The sequence below is a fragment of the Oncorhynchus gorbuscha genome, linkage group LG14 (genome assembly GCF_021184085.1).
Source record: "Oncorhynchus gorbuscha isolate QuinsamMale2020 ecotype Even-year linkage group LG14, OgorEven_v1.0, whole genome shotgun sequence".
In the NCBI taxonomy this organism is placed as follows: Eukaryota; Metazoa; Chordata; class Actinopteri; order Salmoniformes; family Salmonidae; genus Oncorhynchus; species Oncorhynchus gorbuscha.
This window is the reverse complement of record NC_060186.1, coordinates 34,202,964-34,224,893: the sequence shown is the minus strand read 5'-3', so window position 1 is coordinate 34,224,893 and position 21,930 is coordinate 34,202,964. Positions and strand designations below refer to the sequence as shown.

Sequence of the window (21,930 nt, the reverse complement as noted above, 5' to 3'; positions counted from 1 at the left end):
CACTGTTGTCTGGCTCTTTGTATTCAAATTATATCAGTTACATCAGGGGTGACAAAATTATTCCATGGAGGGCCTAGTGTCAGCTGGACTTTGATTATTTCCTTTCAATTAAGACCTAGACAACCAGGTGAGGGGAGTTACTAACTAGTGGCCTTATTTCATCAATCAACTACAAGGGAGGAGCGAAAACCCGCAGAGACTCGGTCCTCCGTGGAATGAGTTTGACATGTGCATCTCACTGTGATATGAAAAATGGGTCCCACTTTGCATGGTTCTAGGTCCTGCCATTACAGTATACCTATTTGTAGTTTGTGCACTCATTTACATTTTTATATGCATTACATTTGTAAACACCAACTCGGTTGCCTTGGTGTCCATCCTAAATGGGAAGGTTGAGGGTTCGATCCCAGATCGAGTCATACCAAAGACTCAAAAAATGGGATCTGATGCCTTTCTGCTTGGCACTCAGCATTAAGAATGCAAATTGTCGCCATTGTGAGTTATTGTACAAATCCTTGCAATTGTACATGACACAAACAGATATTACAGTTGTATAACAAGTTGTAGCTATGTATTCAATTGCAATGTAATTACATAGGTTTTGGCTTCTTTATGTAACCGAATAAAGTGCATGTAGACACAGATATGTAAAGCCAGGTGTACACTTCTCGATTTTGGCTACAATTTAGCTGTCAAAATCCCCATGTCATTGCCTACTTGGGGCACACAGCCGTCACCGAAGCTCGTTTAATGTTAGCGGTTCAGAGACGCAATCTGAGGGCTACCAATCTTCTCTTTGAGCAGTCCCAGATGGCCCGATATTTACAAAAATGTTTGATTTTATCTGCACAAAATCTGCAATGCTCTTTTAGTGTGAGATTAGGGAAAAACACGTTTTGAGAACGCTGGTCAGCAATAGCCAATGAGAGGTTGCCAGAGAAGAAGCCAGTGAGATGATGACGTTGCATCACCCAGAATGTGTAGACTCACGAGCAGGAGCAATGACTACTACTAGTATGTATTTGCCTATAACTAAAGCCAAAGTGTCAAATCGTTACAGCTCTGAAGTTCACAAGCAATGCTATTTGTCAGGACCCGGTTACGAACCCGGGTCTCCGGAGTGAGAAACAGTCACTTAACCAACTGAGCCACGAATAGTTGGCAGAACCCAGAAGATGAGGCAGACACAGCAGTACTTTAGACTGTGTATTTAATGAAGTAAAAAGTGAAGTTCTTCAGGAAAACATGTAACTCCACAACCTCAAAAGGAATTCCACAAGAACAAAGGTAATCCTCCAAGACAAAAAGGTAAATCCACAAGGTGGAAGGTATAGCACAAAAAGCCTCAAAAAAAATACTCAAAAACAAACAAACAAGAACAAAAAACAGAATTCCACAAGAGAGTCCACCGGTATCAACAAGAGTTCACAGAGTACTAGGGCTGGGTGCTAACATACAAACACAGAGCAAAGGACTGAGGAAAACAAAGAGTTTAAATACAATCAGGGGAAACGAGGCACAGGTGCAAATAATAATGGGGATCAAGGGAAAACAAAAGGTCAAAAGGCACAATGGGGGCATCTAGTGACCAAAAACCGGAACAACCCTGGCCAAATCCTGACAGCTATTCAATTCAAAATGTTGGCTAGATATTTCAACTCCATATGGAAAGCGGGAATGTCTGACGGAAAACGTTTGAGGCTGTTTTGAGCCACAGCTCATTGTTGCCAAGTTAAATCTAATCGCATAATTTTTGCGAGACAGCGTGGTATCGAGAATCCTCACGACCAAGTGAAGAATGTTGTAGTGTGTGACCCTGGTCTGTGTCATATCGTTTAGTGTGTCTACCACGGTTGGCCAGACAAAAAAAACATCAGGAGTTGATCGTGAGAGGCTCAGTGCTGTTAGTGTAGTGTTTACCCATCTTAAGCTGTGGTAGCTGCTGTCCTTTGAGTACTTGGCTCTTTCGCAATTGTCTTTCCTCAATTCCACTCATCCTCTCTCCTCACATCCCATCCATTGAAGGAGAGAAAGTCAGAGATAATCCAGAACCTTGGATCATATCCTCCAATCCATATAGTAAGTTAAAAAAAAATATTGTACACGTTCACAGCTAAAGCTGAATCCCATATACTGATAGAAAGTGGAAAAAAAAGTTGATTTAGATAATGTACAATGTAGAGTGATGGCTGAACGGTTGATTGAAGCAGTCGGGATGACAGGAGTGGAGGGAGCATTGTTGGTCTCATAGGGAAGGAAACATCACGGTAGCAGCCAGGTAATTCAGTCAGTCAGACAAGGAGAGAACCGAAACCTCAGCATCTCGCCATCTCAGACGTCCTGCCTCTCCATATAGCCACTTGGCTTAGTAGATATATACAGTGCCTTGCGAAAGTATTCGGCCCCCTTGAACTTTGCGACCTTTTGCTACATTTCAGGCTTCAAACATAAAGATATAAAACTGTATTTTTTGTGAAGAATCAACAACAAGTGGGACACAATCATGAAGTGGAACGACATTTATTGGATATTTCAAACTTTTTTAACAAATCAAAAACTGAAAAATTGGGCGTGCAAAATTATTCAGTCCCCTTAAGTTAATACTTTGTAGCGCCACCTTTTGCTGCGATTACAGCTGTAAGTCGCTTGGGGTATGTCTATCAGTTTTGCACATCGAGAGACTGAAATCTTTTCCCATTCCTCCTTGCAAAACAGCTCGAGCTCAGTGAGGTTGGATGGAGAGCATTTGTGAACAGCAGTTTTCAGTTCTTTCCACAGATTCTCGATTGGATTCAGGTCTGGACTTTGACTTGGCCATTCTAACACCTGGATATGTTTATTTTTGAACCATTCCATTGTAGATTTTGCTTTATGTTTTGGATCATTATCTTGTTGGAAGACAAATCTCCGTCCCAGTCTCAGGTCTTTTGCAGACTCCATCAGGTTTTCTTCCAGAATGGTCCTGTATTTGGCTCCATCCATCTTCCCATCAATTTTAACCATCTTCCCTGTCCCTGCTGAAGAAAAGCAGGCCCAAACCATGATGCTGCCACCACCATGTTTGACAGTGGGGATGGTGTGTTCAGGGTGATGAGCTGTGTTGCTTTTACGCCAAACATAACGTTTTGCATTGTTGCCAAAAAGTTGCCAAAAAGTTCAATTTTGGTTTCATCTGACCAGAGCACCTTCTTCCACATGTTTGGTGTGTCTCCCAGGTGGCTTGTGGCAAACTTTAAACGACACTTTTTATGGATATCTTTTTTTATGGATAACTTTGTTAAAAAAGTTTGAAATATCCGATAAATGTCGTTCCACTTCATGATTGTGTCCCACTTGTTGTTGATTCTTCACAAAAAAATACAGTTTTATATCTTTATGTTTGAAGCCTGAAATGTGGCAAAAGGTCGCAAAGTTCAAGGGGGCCGAATACTTTCGCAAGGCACTGTAACTATTCCTCCAATACATTTTACAGCACACACTTGGAGGCAAGGAGAGAAAGAGGCAAGGAGTGAGTACACAGGGAAATACTTGAGATTCAGCCTGTCACAGTGTCTTGGCCAAAGGATGAAATAGAGGTCCCTTTGCCTGGGATTCTTCCTCTTGAGGAGAGGAGATACGATGGCTAATATTGACAACCTTCTGCTCCTAGACTGCTCTTACGGCTAATGTGGGTAGGTAAGGTAGAGACAGACAACAGCACTGTTCGCACACACTTATACATGTGTCCTAACTCCCTTTTGGTAGGTAATCCCTGGAAAAGTGAAAGCCAGTTTTACCACCCTGTTGCTTTCACCAACCCAACCTTGTCAGATCACTCAAGGAAGGTGGAAAGGAGGTGTTCCAACAGGCCCCAGATGTGATGTAACAACAGGGAGGGCATGGCATGGTGAATATGGTTGGATGAGTCAGGTCGCAGGGACTGATATGATTTAGTGAGGTGCAACAATTAATTGTCCTGAGACACTGACATGTAGGAATGGTGTGTATTCAGTGAGGTGAAACGTTGCAGATAGAAATGGAATTAATATAATACATGATGCTCAATTATGCATGCCAAAAAATCTGATCTGTTCTACAAAAAGCATTTCTATCTGAACGTTTGGTAACGTTGCACCCTTCTGAAGAGACTTTGGAAATAAATTTAGACTCCACCTTCATACTGACTAAGGGTTTCATGTATTGCTTACTGTGACTGAAAATGAGTCTGTTTTTTGTATTGTATAGTTGATGAAATTGACAGTTCTTTAGGGGCACATACGATATATAATCTGAATTTATACTGAGTATATCTGTGTTCTCGGAATTTGTCCTCACAGTCTGGCCCAAAACATTCAAATGTGTTGGGATAATCTATTTATATTTTGTGTACACCCCCACCAGCCTCCCCTCCTCCCTACCTCCCTACTTCTATACCTCTGCCAGGTTATTTTTGCTTCCTGTTGTCACAGCACCTGCCAGGACACCTGCGGCTTAGACTTCAACCGTGTGGCCGCACCCCTCTTTTTCCAGCCCCAACCTCTGCAATCACATGCTCAAGGGGGAAGTTTCTCCTTGGTACAGATCTAGGATGAGCTCCCCCCTCCCAATCCTAACCTTAGAAAGTAGCCTTGTAGACATTGACAGATATGAATACATAGTGATGTACAGCCCACAGCAAAGTGGAAAACCCATAAAAGATACAGTTTTGTATATATCACTATACTAATTTCTCTCCATTAGTGGTTTTAGTGTGCGTCCCAAATAGCCCCTTATTCCCTACACTCTAGAAGTAAAGGAGCCTGGAATAACATTTTGGGGTTCTAAAAATTGCCACACAGTGAACCGTTCCAGGTCACAAAGGTTCATCGAGGAACCCCTCTGAAAAAGTTATTTGAGGATCCCCTGTCACATGATGCTAGATTTGTGAAAAATGGTCACAGATTGACGTTTATATGCTGATACTGGTCTGCCTGTGTAAAAGTTCAAAGAGGAACCTGTTTGTAATGGGAGGGGTTAATTGTTAATTGTTAATTGTTAACCTTTTTAATAATATATTGTAGCAACATTGTAATATAATATTAACATTGCTGACTACATATAGAACCATGACAGTCATCCAAATGCAATGATAGTAATATAGTAATAAAGTGGTAACTTTATTACTATAAAGTGGTAACTTTGGGATTTGTGTAGGCACTTGAGCAACTCATACACATCTGTAAGCATATTAAAGCTACAAAACTGTCACTGTTTAACCTTAACATGGGATGACAATACAACAGAACCGAAAAACAGGAATTATGTTCACTCTCACTGTTATGCAGGTGAATGAGGACCCAAAAGCGACTTGGCGAAAACAGAGTTTTTAATCCAGTAAAGTAACTTTACAATCAAAAGGCATAATTCTACTCGTAATGACGAGAACAGACTGGAGACTTGATCAAGAACTGCAGGTTGCCTCGGGAAGGCACTTGAACGTAGCAGACTCAGACACCTGCTCACCACGCAGCATCTGAGGGAAACACGACACGACAGGGCGATACATAGACACAGCACGGTGAACAATAGACAAGGATCCGACAGGGCAGGAACGGAAAACAAGGAGAGAAATAGGGACTCTAATCAGGGAAAAGGATCGGGAACAGGTGTGGGAAGACTAAATGATTGATTAGGGGAATAGGAACAGCTGGGAGCAGGAACGGAACGATAGAGAGAAGAGAGAGAGGAAGGGAGAGAGAAAAAGGGGAACGAACCTAAAAAGACCAGCAGGGGGAAAATGAACAGAGGGAAAAGCAAAATGACAAGACAATCTAAGACAAAACATGACACTCACGGGTGGCCAAGAATAACTATCTGAAAGCGACGCCTTTACTAAGCCACGCCCCGAGTCTTCTCATCTGACCCGCTGGGTTATATTTTAATTAACCAGCATCAATAACCCAGCATCAGCAACCCAACCTGGCCCTTTTTAAAGAAAACATTCCAACTAAGTGGCCCAATGCCTGCAACTCAGCAGTTAGATCATCCAAACAACCAAGCATTTTTAAGAGTTTATTTGTATTTATTATGGGATCCCCTAAAATACTCTTCCCGTGGTCCAACAAAATTAAGGCAGTTATACAATTTAAAAAAACGTTACAATACATTCACAATAGATTTCACAACACATTAAGTGTGTGCCACAAGGCCCCTACTCTGCTACTACATATCTACAACACAAAATCCATGTGTACGTGTGTGTATAGTGTGAATGTTGTCGTGTGTTTGTATGCATGTGTCTGTGCCTATGTTTGTATTGCTTCACAGTCCCGCTGTTCCATATGGTGTATTTTTATCAGTTTTTTACATCTAATTTTACTGCTTGCATGAGATACTTGATGTACATAGCTCTATGTAGTACTGTCCGTCTCCCATAGTCTGTTCTGGACTTGGGGACAGTGAAGAGACCTCTGGTGACATGTCTAGTGGGGTATGCATGGGTGTCTGAGCTGTGTGCCAGTAGTTCAAACAGACAGCTCGGTATATTCCAACATGTCAATACCTCTCACAAGTAGTGATGAAGTCAATCTCTCCTCCACTTTGAACCAGGAGAGATTGACATTCATATTATTAATGTTAGCCCTATGTGTACTACATCTAAGGGCAAGCTGTGCTGCTCTGTTCTGAGCCAACTGAAATTTTCCTAAATCCCTCTTTGTGGCACCAGACCACACAACTGAACAGTAGTCCAGGTGCGACAAAACTAGGGTCTTTGGGACCTGCCTTGTTGATAGTGCTGTTAAGGCAGAGCAGCACTTTATTATGGACAAAGTTCTCCCCACCTCAGCTACTGTTGTATCAACATGTTTTCACCATGACAGTTTTCACCATGACCTCACCTAGCTCAATTTCCACATTATACATTACAAGATTTAGCTGAGGTGTAGGGTTTAGTGAATGATTTGTCCCAAATACAATGCTTTTAGTTTTTTAACAATTTATGACTAAATTATTCCTTGCCACCCATTTTGAAACTAACTGCAGCTCTTTGTTAAGTGTTGCAGTCATTTCAGTCACTGTAGTAGCTGTAGTAGCTAGTGTTGAGTCATCCGCATACATAGACACACTGACCTTACTCAAAGCCAGTGGCATGTCGTTAATCAAGATTGAAAAATGTAAGGGGCCTAGACAGCTGCCCTGGGGAATTCATGATTCTACATTGATTATGTTGGATAGGCTTCCATTAATGAACACCCTCTGTGTTATGTTAGACTGGCAACTCTTTATCCACAATATAGCAGGGGGTCTAAAGCCATAACACATACGTTTTTCCAGCAGCAGACTTTGATTGATTATGTCAAAAGCCTCACTGAAGTCTAACAAAACATGCCCCCACAATCATTTTATTATAAATTTCTCTCAGCCAATCATCAGTCATTTGTACAAGTGCTGTGCTTGTTGAATGTCCTTCGCTATAAGTGTGCTGAAAGTCTATCAATTTGTTTTCTGTTAAATAGCATTTTATCTGGTCAAACACCATTTATTCCAAAAGTTTATTAAGGGTTGATTGGCTGATTGGTCAGCTATTTGAGCCAATAAAGGGTGCTTTACTATTCTTAGGTAGGGGGAATTAGTTTTAATTCCCTCCAGGCCTGAGGGCACAAACTTTCTAGTAGGCTTAGATTGAAGATTTGGCAATAACGTCTGCTATTATCCTCAATCATTTTCAATCCAAGTTGTCAGACCCCGGTGGCTTGTCATTGTTGATAGATAACAATACTTTTTTCATCTCTTCCACACTCACTTTACCGACTTCAAATGTACAATGCTTGTCTATCATATCTTTGTCAGATATACTTGGATGTGTAGTGTCAGCGTTTGTTACTGGCATGTCCTGCCTAAGTTCGCTAATCTTGGCAATTAAAAAATCAATTAAAGTAGTTGGCAATATCAGTGAGCTTTGTGATGAATGAGCCATCTGATTCAATGCATGATGGAGCGGAGTTTGCCTTTTTGCCCAAAATTTAATTTACGGTGCTCCAAAGCTTTTTACAACCATTGTTAGGTCGTTTATCTTTGTTGCATAGAGTAGTTTCTTCTTCTTTTTATTCAGTTTAGTCACATGATTTATCAAAGTGTAGGCAAGGCCATCATCATAAACAAGTGTCATTATCATCACAAGAAACCTTTTGGAATTAAAACAGGGAGGCTACAGTTATAATATAATTGGCTTGACATCCAATGTTGTATTATTCAACATTGCTATTTAAATAGTACTTGTATAGGGATGGATAATTGTTTAGAAGTCGCTAGATATCCCATAAAGCTATCGCCAAAAACATCATGTTTTAATCTTCTTCTGAGCGAGGCCGGCGCCAGAACGAATCAGTTGGACGGGCATTTGATTTACGAGACCTCGCATGTATGTGTGAATTCATTTATTTTGGTTTTATAGTAAAGACATGTCATTTAACTGTAAAAATGTATCACCTTTTAATATGGCAAGAACACAACCAGTCATGATTTTTTCATCTGATTGTCAAATAAATCATTTCAAAAAGTAGGTTAATTAACTTTGCACATTCGTCCAAAATAATTCCAGCAATCGAACAGTTCACTGTGCACCCACCAACTTTCCTTCAAATTCGCAAGTGGCTGAAACTATCTCACTGGAGAAAGCATCCGAGCAAGCAAAACAGCATCCCTCTGTCTTATGCTCTTCTTGGCCAGACAGCATCACATAATTGGCTACACATATTGAGACAGAGGGACTCTGTTTTGCTCGTTCAGATGCTTTAGCTGAGATTGATGCGTCTTTCTGTCGGCACACGTCTCGGTCAAATAAATGATCAATAATTGTTATTTTTATTTGGACAGGCAAGGAAGTACAGCGAGCCAGGCCCCCTAAGGCCTGCCCATAATGCCAGCTCTGCTTTCGAGTCCGGCAGCGCAACAAATCCAACTGCGAAATAAATTCAATGTGCTCTGCAAGCCCCAGCAAAAAGGTTCCTCCAGAAGCCTTTGCAACATTGAAACATTGAACGTTCCTCCAAGAACCCCTCAACTAACCAATTGTGCAAATATGAACCCACTGACTGCAACAGTTCCTTGAGGAACTCAAGGGTTTCTTTAGAATCTCCAGGGTTCCTTGAGTCACACCTAATTCTAAGACTGTATAGTGCAATACTTTTGTATAGGGCCATATGGGTCTTGGTAAAAAGTACTCCACTGCAATATAGTGATATTTAGGACACACCCTTAGAAATATTGAGAACCATAAACCAGTACCATATAGGCTTATATTATCTGCAATACATTACATCTAGTCCTATTAGGCCCATAACATTTTCAATTTCAATCTTTTTTGGAGCCACTAAAATGTAATATGTTATCACTTATAGTCTCCATAGCAACTTACAGCCAGGCAGCCCTTCAGCCGCTACTGCCTACAAGTCACACAAAAGTAACATCACTGTACTTGGGTACCAACCTGTGCTACCATGGAAACTCACACACTAAACCCATTTGCTAAAAATCCTGCAAACATGTTTAAATTCCTCCAGCCTACACCTGCACCCATTTGAGTCATCACTTGAGACTATATCTGGAAAAGAACAGGACTTGTAGTTTAGTGTGTATCTTCAGCCTCGACAGCAGAAATCTTAGGCCTATATAAATGGGATCAAATGGACTTCTGAACTCAGCTAAATTATGTGAGAACCAAACGTCTGAGTGTTTTGAACACAAATGAGTCAATGTAAAAATCGCAAAAGAGTAGGCTATGACAAGGAAAATGTTATTCGGGGGAATCTGATAGCACCCTATCTTGTGATAGTCAACGCTGCCAAGAGTGTGCAAAGATGTCATCATGGCAAAGGGTGTCAATTTGAAGAATCTAAAATATAAAATATATTTTGATTTGTTTAACACTTTTTTGGTTACTACATTATTCCATGTGTGTTATTTTAAAGTTTTGGTCTTCACTATTATTCTACAATGTAGGAAATAGTAAAAAATACATAAAACCCTTGAATGAGTAGGTGTTCTAAAACTTTTGTAAAAGAGCAAAAAGCTTTATTTGATGACTATAAAAAAGATATATCAGGTAGTGCACAGGTCCTTCTGTAGCTCAGTTGGTAGAGCATGGCGCTTGTAACGCCAGGGTAGTGGGTTCATTCCCCGGGACCACCCATAACACACATGACTGTAAGTGGCTTTGGATAAAAGCGTCTGCTAAATGGCATATATTATTATTATTATTATTATAACAGGTGTTTGTTGTCAGATGCACAAATTCGATAGTGGAAGTGACTCTCCACTGGCTAACATGTCACCTTAAAACTCCAGCAGGGGAGTCTGTCGTGACGTCACTTCTGTATTTCATAGGAGCCCGAGCTGCAGCATAGACTTCACCACCAAGGCGAGAGGACAGCTCCCGATAAACAGCGCGCGGACACTGGTAGGCTTAAATGCACACGCGTGGACAGACACAGCGTTCAATTGGCTTGGTCGGAAATCACCCCAAAATATCCGAGTTAGCCATTTTGCCCTACACAATATCGACTCACGGACAGTCCGGCCATTGATAAACCAGTTGTTCTCACTGGTCACGCTTGTTGATTACAGAGGCAGACAAACCAGGGGGGAAGAAGAACCACATCCCGACCAGAACAGCTCTGACATCTCCCAGAAACGAAGCATCTCTAACTTCCCTCCCTGATCAACCTAATCACAACGGGAGATGGAGATCATTAAAGTAGATAAAGCAGACAAAGCACCCGGTAAGCAACTTCTTTACTTATTTAATAACAGACTGTGTGGGTGTGAAATAATCGCAGCGTGTGTGTGCTGTGTGTTCTGTATATTGAATCAGTGGGTCTGGTAGCGTGTCGGCGGGGGTGCGTGGCCCACGCCTCTGTATAAGTAGACTGCGGTACTTGGTACTCGTCTACACTTGACAGGCGCCTTGCCGCTTAGCCTACATGAAAATGGCAGTGGTGGATTTATAAGGTGTGGTTTATTTGGCTACGAACATCTGTGTCTGTCTCCTGCTGCCTCGGGCGTAGAGTATCCGTAGCCTACTACGACTTGCCCTTGTATGCTACGTCGTTGCTTTTGTTTTCAGTGAATGACAGAACCCTGATGCAGCAAATTTACGCAGGTTAGCGTTTTTTGTAATGAATCTTGTTCTGGAGGCAGCTCTACGGAGCTGTCAGCTGGCACAGACACAAAGCCATAACATCGGATTTGAAACCTAACGCTAACCTTAACCACAATGCTAACTTTAATGCCTAACCCTAGTATTAAATTAAGACCATTATTTTCGAGTATTTAATAAAGCCAATTTTGATTTTTCAATCTAGCAGAAATCACTTAGTTCTGCCTGCAGGGCAAGATTCTTGACAATAAACGTCAACCCGCCAAATTTACAGCTGCGTAGGGTTTCTGGAGGAGGGGAAGGGTGGGTTCTCTCAATTCTCTGGCTATGGGCAAGGCTGAAGGCCCACACGCATTATCTTTACACATGTAGCAGCCTGTGTTCTAGCCTACTTTGACATGTATATGTATGTGTATATATATATATATATATAAGTATCAACATATATATAACATCTATAGGTGTCCCATTAGAATTTTCAGGTAACCTTCCTTCTATGTGTATGGGGCATCGGACACACACAAATATATATATATATATATTTGTGTGTGTCCGATGCCCCATATATATTTATTTTATTTATTTATTTCACCTTTATTTAACCAGGTAGGCAAGTTGAGAACAAGTTCTCATTTACAATTGCGACCTGGCCAAGATAAAGCAAAGCAGTTCTAGATACAACGACACAGAATTACACATGGAGTAAAACAAACATACAGTCAATAATACAGTATAAACAAGTTATATACAATGTGAGCAAAACAGGTGAGAAGGGAGGTAAAGGCAAAAAAGGCCATGGTGGCAAAGTAAATACAATATAGCAAGTAAAACACTGGAATGGTAGTTTTGCAATGGAAGAATGTGCAAAGTAGACATAAAAATAATGGGGTGCAGGAGCAAAATAAATAAATAAATTAAATACAGTTGGGAAAGAGGTAGTTGTTTGGGCTAAATTATAGGTGGGCTATGTACAGGTGCAGTAATCAAGATGCTCTGACAGTTGGTGCTTAAAGCAGTGAGGGAGATAAGTGTTTCCAGTTTCAGATTTTTGTGGTCACTGGCAGCAGAGAACTGGAAGGAGAGACCCAAAGAAAGAGGTTTTGGGGGTGACCAGAGAGATATACCTGCAGAAAGATGAGCAGCTGAGATAAGGCGGGACTTTACCTTCTTGTAGATGACATGGAGCCAGTGGGTTTGGCAGAACTGGTCGCAATGGTGGGTAGTATTGGGGCTTTGGTGAGAAACGGATTGCACTGTGATAGACTGCATCCAATTTGTTGAGTAGGGTATTGGAGGCTATTTTGTAAATGACATCGCCAAAGTCGAGGATTGGAGGATGGTCAGTTTTACAAGGGTATGTTTGGCAGCATGAGTGCAGGATGCTTTGTTGCGAAATGGGAAGCCAATTCTAGATTTAACTTTGGATTGGAGATGTTTGATATGGGTCTGGAAGGAGAGTTTACAGTCTAACAGACACCTAAGTATTTGTAGTTGTCTCCAGAGCCACACAGATGATGTTGGACACAGAAACAGGATTTAGTTTTACTTGTAAAGAGCAATTGGCCAGGAAGGAGAGGTATGGCATTGAAGCTTGCCTGGAGGGTTGTTAACACAGTGTCCAAAGAAGGGCCGGAAGTAGAATGTACTGTGGATCAGGGACTCATGGCAGCAGGTCATTGATGTATACAGAGAAAAGAGTCGGTCCAAGAATGAACCCTGTGGCACCCCATAGAGACTGCCAGAGGTCCGGACAGCAGACCCTCCGATTTGACACTGAACTCTATCAGAGAAGTAGTTGGTGAACCAGGCGAGGCAATTTTGAGAAACCAAGGCTTCACCAAAAGTCAATAATGATGTTGAATGGCCATCAACATCATTTGGCTCAATGTCTCTCTCCTGGTTTCTCTTTTTGACCCAAATTTAAACTGAATATAAAAGCCAGGCCAACTGTAATGGCTTGCAAACCATTACAGACTACAAATGGAAGCACAGCCGAGAGATGCCCAGTGACATGAGCCACACAGATGAGCTAATTAACTTCTATGCTTGCTTCGAGGCAAGTAACAGTGAAACATTAATGAGAGCATCAGCTGTTCAAAACTTAAACTTTAAACAGGTCAAATTCACAAGGCCTGGGGCATTCACGTGTAAATATTCCGACTCTCACAATTAATTATAACAAATAAACTCAATACTTGGTTCTACCAAGGGTATTACACAAGCATCCGCTGACCAACTGGCAAGTGTCTTCACTGACATTTTCAAACTCTCCCTGTTTGAGTCTGTAATACCAACATGTTTCAAGCAGACCACCATAGTCCCTGTTCCCAAGAACACTAAGGTAACCTGCTTAAATGACTACCGACCTATAGCACTCACGTCTGTAGTCATGAAATGCTTTGAAAGGCTGCTCATGGCTCACATCAACATCATTATCTCAGAAACCCTAGACCCACTCCATTTTGCATACTGCATGATCAGATCCACAGATGATGCAATCTCTATTGCACTCCACACTGCCCTTTCCCACCTGGACAAAAGGAACATCTATTTGAGAATGGGTTGCATCACTGCCTGGATGGCAACTACTTGGCCTCCGACCGCAAGGCACTACAGAGGGTGCTGCGTACAGCCCAGTACATAACCCGGGACAATCGTCCTGCCATCCAGGACCTCTATACCAACCGGTGTCAGAGGAAGGCCCTAAAATTGTCAAAGACTCCAGCCACCCTAGTCATAGACTGTTCTCTCTGCTACTGCATGGCAACTGGAACCAGCGTACCAGGTCTAGGTCCAATAGGCTTCTAAACAGCTTTTACCCCCACGCCATAAGACTCCTGAACAGCTAATCACATGGCTACCCAGACTATTTGCATTGCCCCCCTCCCTTCTACGCTGCTGCTGCTCTCTGTTATTATCTATACATAGTCTCTTTAATAACTCTACCTACATGTACATTTTACCTCGACACTGGTGCCCCCGCACATTGACTTTGTACCGGTACCCCCTGTATATATAGCCCAGCTACTGTTATTTACTGCTGCTCTTTAATTATTTGTTATTCTTGACTCTTATTTTTTTGTTGGTATTTTCTTAAAACTGCATTGTTGGTTAAGGGCTTGTAATTAAGCATTTCACACGTTCTATTCGGTGCATGTGACAAATAAAATGTGATTTGAAATGGCACCATATTCCCTATGGAACTAGCACACTACCTTTGACAAGGCCCATTGGTAGTGCAGTATATAACTAATGGAGTGCTATTTTGGAAGCATACATGGACACGTGGTGAATTAAACCCTTTCTAACATGCTGTTTCATTTTCGAAATGTTTTTATAATTGAGCAGATGCTTTTATCCAGAGTAACTTACAGGAGCAATGGAAAATCTTGGCTATGACTTTGTCAGTACTTGATTGCATTATAAGATGTGCTAAATGCTTCTGTTAACAGCTTTGCTAAAATAACTTGAATATAGACGAGGAATGGGCAATTTCAGGTGTTTGTGTGTAAGTATTTTAAACAGACAGCTCCATACATTCAGCTTGTCAACACCTCTTACAAAAACAAGTAGGGAGGAAGTCAATCTCTCTTCCACTTTGAGCCATGAGAGATTGACATGCATGTAATATATTAAGGTTAGCTCTCTGTGTACTTTTAAGGGCCAGCAGTGCTAAATGTCAACATTATTCATTACAATATTTAGTTGAGGTTTAGGGTTTAGTGAATGATTTGTCCCAAATATAATGCTATTCGTTTTGGAAATATTTAGGACTAACTTATTCCTTGCTACCCATTCTTAAACTAATTGCAGCTTTTTGTTAAGTGTTGCAGTCATTTCAGTTGCTGTACTAGCTGACGTGTATAGTGTTTGTCATCTGCACACTGGCTTTACTCAAGGCTAGTGGCATGTCGTTAGTAAAGATTGAAACCTGGCCGTTTGGTGCCAGAATAACAACCTTTCCTGTAATCAAGACAAAGGAGATGATTGTGGACTACAGGAAAAGGAGGACCGAGCACACCCCCATTCTCACCGACAGGGAGCAGGTTGAGAGCTTCAATTTCCTTGGTGTCCACATCACCAACAAACTAGAATGGTCCAACACACCAAGACAGTCGTGAAGAGCGCACATCAAAACCTATTCCCCCTCAGGAGACTGAAAAGATTTGGCATGGGTCCTGAGATCCTCAAAAGGTTCTACAGCTGCAACATCAAGAACATCCTGACTGGTTGCATCACCGCCTGGTATGCCAATTGCTCAGCCTCCGACCGCAAGGCACTACAGAGGGTAGTGCGTACGGCCCAGTACATCACTGGGGCTAAGCTGCCTGCCATCCAGGACCTCTATACCAGGTGGTGTCAGAGGAAGGCCATAAAAATGGTCAAAGACCCCAGCCACCCCAGTCATAGACTGTTATCTCTGCTACCACATGGCAAGCGGTACCGGAGAGCCAAGTCTAGGACCAAAAGGCTTCTCAACAGCTTTACCCCTCTGTTTATCATCTGCGCATAGTCACTTTAACTATACATTCATGTAAATATTACCTCACTTAACCCGGTGCCCCCGCACATTGGCTCCCTGGACTATTTGCTTAACCCTTTAACCTAACTCCTAAACGTTACCTTAACCCCTAATCCCTAGCCTAGATAACGTTACAGTTAGTTAACTGTTAGCCACTTAGCCACCTAGCTAGAATTCGTAACATATCATACGTTTTGTAAATTCGTAACATAATGTATGTTTTACAATTTTGAAACATGTTATGCATATTGTAATTCATAACATATCATACGAAATGGGTGATCGACATTCACAAATTAATAGTTACCGCATGAAACACAACATATCATACTAAATGGAGCCTCTTGGATTTACGTACAGATTAATACGAAATGCTCTGAGACTAGGTTGGTATGTCAAGTCAGTCAGTTCCTAGGTCTGTTATGAAACTAAGCCAAAGCTCAATGGAGAATCTATTGAAAGTGCTTCTTGGTCCAGGATTATGCTTAATATGTGTCCTGGAAAACGACCTATAAAGTCCACTCACTCAATTAATTTGTTTCAGGTCAGCATCACAAACATAACAAAAAAAATCAGAATTCAGAACTTCCAGACACACACATCATTTTCTTTGAGGCTGTGTCAATACAATTCCATACAAAAATAAAATCGATATTGATCCATTACACAGAGACAACAGAAATGGTTAGTTTTGTTGTCACAGTACCTCTCCCTCCCTCACCTACTGTTTTACATAGGGGCAAGCCCTGTCTGTGTGAGGGTGTTTAGGTTCTCCTCTGCTGCTGAGAGTGTAACTTGAGGCCCTGATGATGGGCCAAAAGGGTTTCCCTCTCGCCCTCTCTCTCTCTCTCTCTCCACCAGCTGGCCGGCTAGCTAAGAGGCCAGGAAAAGCCAGACACACACAGTCAAACAAGGTGCTGGGTTACACAATCAATGTCTCTCTGTTACATTGCCCAGATGTAGTGGAGAAAAAAATCCAAACAAACTTGGTTGTCAAAGGTGGGAAGTCCCCAGGCCCCCAAAGCAGAGTAGTGTTGTGGCTGCTTTGTCAAAGATTTTCAGCTGAATATTAGACCGATGTTATGTTTTTTTCCCTTTCCCTCAACTCCTCTACCACCCTGTCTTGGGAGGGACACTTTATTATTCATCAGGCCTGGGTTTACATAGTATGAGTAAAAGCTCAATCATGCAAAGCTTAAGTATTGTAAAGATACTGTTGGAGACCAGGGGCTCTATTTTTGGTTGGTGTTAGTGTCAAACACACGTTAGTTTGCAATTTCGTATTGTAAAAACTGGCGCAATGGCGTTTTCCAGCCCTAATAATAATAATAATAATAATATATATGCCATTTAGCAGACGCTTTTATCCAAAGCGACTTACAGTCATGTGTGCATACATTCTACGTATGGGTGGTCCCGGGGATCGAACCCACTACCCTGGCGTTACAAGCGCCATGCTCTACCAACTGAGCTACAGAAGGACTAACGCCATGTTCTGCAATTTACCTGTCTTATATCAGCTCACTTGTGCACAGATGGGCCGGGTGGAAATATTTGAGGTGTGTCCTTAACATGATCCAGAGTGCTAATTTCAGGCAGCACCCAAAGGGATATTTAAGACCAACCAGAAGCTGTTTTTTAGAGGTAACGCAGTTGGCTGTGGTGATCATTTTGTCAACCTTGATTGTCAAGCAAATAACTGCTGGTCTCACGGTAATTGACCGTTAATTAACATAAACACATTTAGTATCTCCTGGTTTCCACGCATAACCTACGAGCCACTGATGCAGACCTTTGGAACATCTACATTTTAAAAAGTCAAATAAATCCATTATTTTATACACGTCTAAAGAAAATGTAGTCCGTTTCAGAAGAACATGAGTTTGGCCAATGCCGTATGGCTGTGTTCAAATAGTTCAATTAGCAGACAAAATTTGCTTATTCCGTGGCATTATTTTATAGTATGAAGAATACAATTGAACATGTCTGAATAAAATAGAAAATATCCTTTCTCCAAATGATTTGAGTGAGTGTGCACATTAAGCTTTCTGTCCAGAGATGGCATAGCAGTTCAGACGTCTTTTGTCCTCGTCTTGTCGTGTCCTGTGTGTATGTATATGTGTATATGTATATGTGTGTGTGTGTGTGTGTGTGTATATATGTATATATATATATATATTTACAACTTTTTTTCACATTTTATTTTTATTTTCCATCAACTCATCTTCAAAACACTCTCCTGCAACCCGCCTCACCAATTTATATTTATAAATAAGTATTATTTACCTCAAATCTGCAATCCTCCAAGAAGCTAGCCAGAAGCTAATCAGAAGCTAGTTCAGAAGCTAGTTAGCTTCTTTACTGGCAAATCGTTAGTAATTCAGCTAACCATGGTTTGTGGTCATCAGCTATCCTTTAGCTCGAAAATCTATCGCCGGTTTTGTACGGCGCAGCTCGGAACGGAACATACCGGACCAATTTTTCTCTCCATGTCCTTGGATTTCAACTGCTCTCTGGACATTCATTCCCGGATCTCAAAGCTAGCTAGCTGCTATCCGTGTGTCTATTTGCTCTCGTCGATTCCGGAGCAAACATCAATTACTCCGGAGCTAGCCAGCTCCGTGAATCACTCCTGAGCTCCGTCAATCACTCCTGGGCTGCAGTCACCTATCCGGACCCGTTTTACTGCCTACGCGGAGCCCCACCGGGCCTTCACAACTGGACTGCCGACGTTATCTACCCGAAGGAGATCCGGCTGGCTCCTCCGTCGCAACGTTACCTGAACTCCCATCTGCGGCCTGCTAACCGTTAGCTGTCAGACCGGCTGCTCTCAGAATAGACAATCGGACAATTTCTTTATTTTTATTATTATTATGTTTCTTCTTGGGCCTCTAACTATATATATTTTTTTGTGTGATTTGGACTAATCCCCTCTACCACACGGAACCCCACTAATCTACTGACGGAACGCAAGAGGTGGCTAACAACAGACCTCCATCCTATGCTAGCTTGCTACCGATGTCCTGGCTAGCTGTCTAAATCGCCGTGACCCCCAAACCAACCACTCCACTCACTGGACCCTTTTGATCACTCGACTAAGGATGCCTCTCCTTAATGTCAATATGTCTTGTCCATTGCTGTTCTGGTTAGTGTTTATTGGCTTATTTCACTGTAGAGCCTCTAGTCCTGCTCACTATACCTTATCCAATTTATTAGTTCCACCACCCACACATGCAATGACATCTCCTGGTTTCAATGATGTTTCTAGAGACTATCTCTCTCTCTTCATCACTCAATACCTAGGTTTACCTCCACTTTATTCACATCCTACCATACCTTTGTCTGTACATTATACCTTGATGCTATTTTATCGCCCCCAGAAACCTCTTTTTACTCTCTGTTCCAGACGTTCTAGACGACCAATTCTTATTGCTTTTAGCCGTACCCTTATTCTTTTCCTCCTATGTTCCTCTGGCAATGTAGAGTTGAATCCAGGCCCTGCAGTGCCTAGCTCCACTCCTATTCCCCAGGCGCTCTCTTTTGATGACTTCTGTAACCGTAATAGCCTTGGTTTCATGCATGTTAACATTAGAAGCCTCCTCCCTAAGTTTGTTCTATTCACTGCTTTAGCACACTCTGCCAACCCGGATGTTCTAGCTGTGTCTGAATCCTGGCTTAGGAAGACCACCAAAAATTCTGAAATTTTAATTCCAAATTACAACATTTTCAGACAAGATAGAACTGCCAAAGGGGGCGGTGTTGCAATCTACTGCAAAGAGTTCTGCAGAGTTCTGTCCTACTATCCAGGTCTGTACCCAAATAATTTGAACTTCTACTTTTAAAAATCCACCTCTCTAAAAACAAGTCTCTCACCATTGCCGCCTGCTATAGACCACCCTCTGCCCCCAGCTGTGCTCTGGACACCATATGTGAACTGATTGCCCCCCATCTATCTTCAGAGCTCGTGCTGCTAGGCGACCTAAACTGGAACATGCTTAACACCCCAGCCATCCTACAATCTAAACTTGATGCCCTCAATCTCACACAAATTATCAATGAACCTACCAGGTACCCCCCCAAAGCCTTAAACACGGTCACCCTCATAGATATCATCCTAACCAACTTCCCCTCTAAATACACCTCTGCTGTCTTCAACCAAGATCTCAGCGATCATTGCCTGCATCCGTAATGGGTCAGCGGTCAAACGACCTCCACCCATCACTGTAAAACGCTCCCTGAAACACTTCAGCGAGCAGGCCTTTCTAATCGACCTGGCCGGGGTATCCTGGAAGGATATTGATCTCATCCCGTCAGTAGAGGATGCCTGGATATTTAAAAAAAATGCCTTCCTAACCATCTTAAATAAACATGCCCCATTCAAGAAATTTAGAACCAAGAACAGATATAAGCTTGGTTCTCCCCAGACCTGACTGCCCTTAACCAACACAAAAACATCCTATGGCGTTCTGCATTAGCATCGAACAGCCCCCGTGATATGCAGCTGTTCAGGGAAGCTAGAAACTGTTATACACAGGCAGTTAGAAAAGCCAAGGCTAGCTTTTTCAAGCAGAAATTTGCTTCCTGCAACACGAACTCAAAAAAGTTCTGGGACACTGTAAAGTCCATGGAGAATAAGAACACCTCCTCCCAGCTGCCCACTGCACTGAAGATAGGAAACACTGTCACCACTGATAAATCCACCATAATTGAGAATTTCAATAAGCATTTTTCTACGGCTGGCCATGCTTTCCACCTGGCTACTCCTACCCCGGTCAACAGCACTGCACCCCCAACAGCAACTCGCCCAAGCCTTCCCCATTTCTCCTTCTCCCAAATCCATTCAGCTGATGTTCTGAAAGAGCTGAAACATCTGGACCCCTACAAATCAGCCGGGCTAGACAATCTGGACCCTTTCTTTCTAAAATGATCTGCCAAAATTGTTGCCACCCCTATTACTAGCCTGTTCAACCTCTCTTTTGTGTCGTCTGAGATTCCCAAAGATTGGAAAGCAGCTGCGGTCATCCCCCTCTTCAAAGGGGGGGACAATCTTGACCCAAACTGCTACAGACCTATATCTATCCTACCATGCCTTTCTAAGGTCTTCGGAAGCCAAGTCAACAAACAGATTACCAACCATTTCGAATCTCACCGTACCTTCTCTGCTATGCAATCTGGTTTCAGAGCTGGTCATGGGTGCACCTCAGCCACGCTCAAGGTCCTAAACGATATCTTAACCGCCATCGATAAGAAACATTACTGTGCAGCCGTATTCATTGATCTGGCCAAGGCTTTCGACTCTGTCAACCACCACATCCTCATCGGCAGACTCGACAGCCTTGGTTTCTCAAATGATTGCCTCGCCTGGTTCACCAACTACTTCTCTGATAGAGTTCAGTGTGTCAAATCGGAGGGTCTGCTGTCCGGACCTCTGGCCGTCTCTATGGGGGTGCCACAGGGTTCAATTCTTGGACCGACTCTCTTCTCTGTATACATCAATGAGGTCGTTCTTGCTGCTGGTGAGTCCCTGATCCACCTCTACGCAGACGACACCATTCTGTATACTTCCGGCCCTTCTTTGGACACTGTGTTAATAACCCTCCAGGCAAGCTTCAATACCATACAACTCTCCTTCCGTGGCCTTCAATTGCTCTTAAATGCAAGTAAAACTAAATGCATGCTCTTCAACCGATCGCTACCTGCACCTACCCGCCTGTCCAACATCACTACTCTGGATGGCTCTGACTTAGAATACGTGGACAACTACAAATACTTAGGTGTCTGGTTAGACTGTAAACTCTCCTTCCAGACCCATATCAAACATCTCCAATCCAAAGTTAAATCTAGAATTGGCTTCCTTTTTCGCAACAAATGCTGCCAATCACTCATGCTGCCAAACATACCCTTGTAAAACTGACCATCCTCGACTTTGGCGATGTCATTTACAAAATAGCCTCCAATACCCTACTCAACAAATTGGATGCAGTCTATCACAGTGCAATCCGTTTTGTCACCAAAGCCCCATATACTACCCACCATTGTGACCTGTACGCTCTCGTTGGCTGGCCCTCGCTTCATACTCGTCGCCAAACCCACTGGCTCCATGTCATCTACAAGACCCTGCTAGGTAAAGTCCCCCCTTATCTCAGCTCGCTGGTCACCATAGCATCTCCCACCTGTAGCACACGCTCCAGCAGGTATATCTCTCGTCACCCCCAAAACCAATTCTTTCTTTGGCCGCCTCTCCTTCCAGTTCTCTGCTGCCAATGACTGGAACGAACTACAAAAATCTCTG

At 42.4% G+C, this 21,930-nt stretch overlaps 1 protein-coding gene across 3 annotated transcripts in view; it reads left to right on the top strand.

Annotated features, from left to right (window-relative positions):
* Nucleotides 1-10,342: 10,342 nt before the first annotated feature.
* LOC123994830 (fibroblast growth factor 12-like) overlaps nt 10,343-21,930 on the top strand; it is a 146,641-nt gene continuing 135,053 nt past the window's right edge. For 2 of the 3 annotated variants that reach the window (XM_046297853.1, XM_046297855.1), the window contains exon 1: nt 10,372-10,739. In XM_046297853.1, coding sequence (XP_046153809.1) covers nt 10,700-10,739 — 40 coding nt within the window. In that variant the 5' untranslated portion in view covers nt 10,372-10,699. Of the gene's footprint in view, nt 10,740-21,930 lie in introns of all 3 variants that reach the window. The other variant, XM_046297854.1, reaches the window with a different exon arrangement.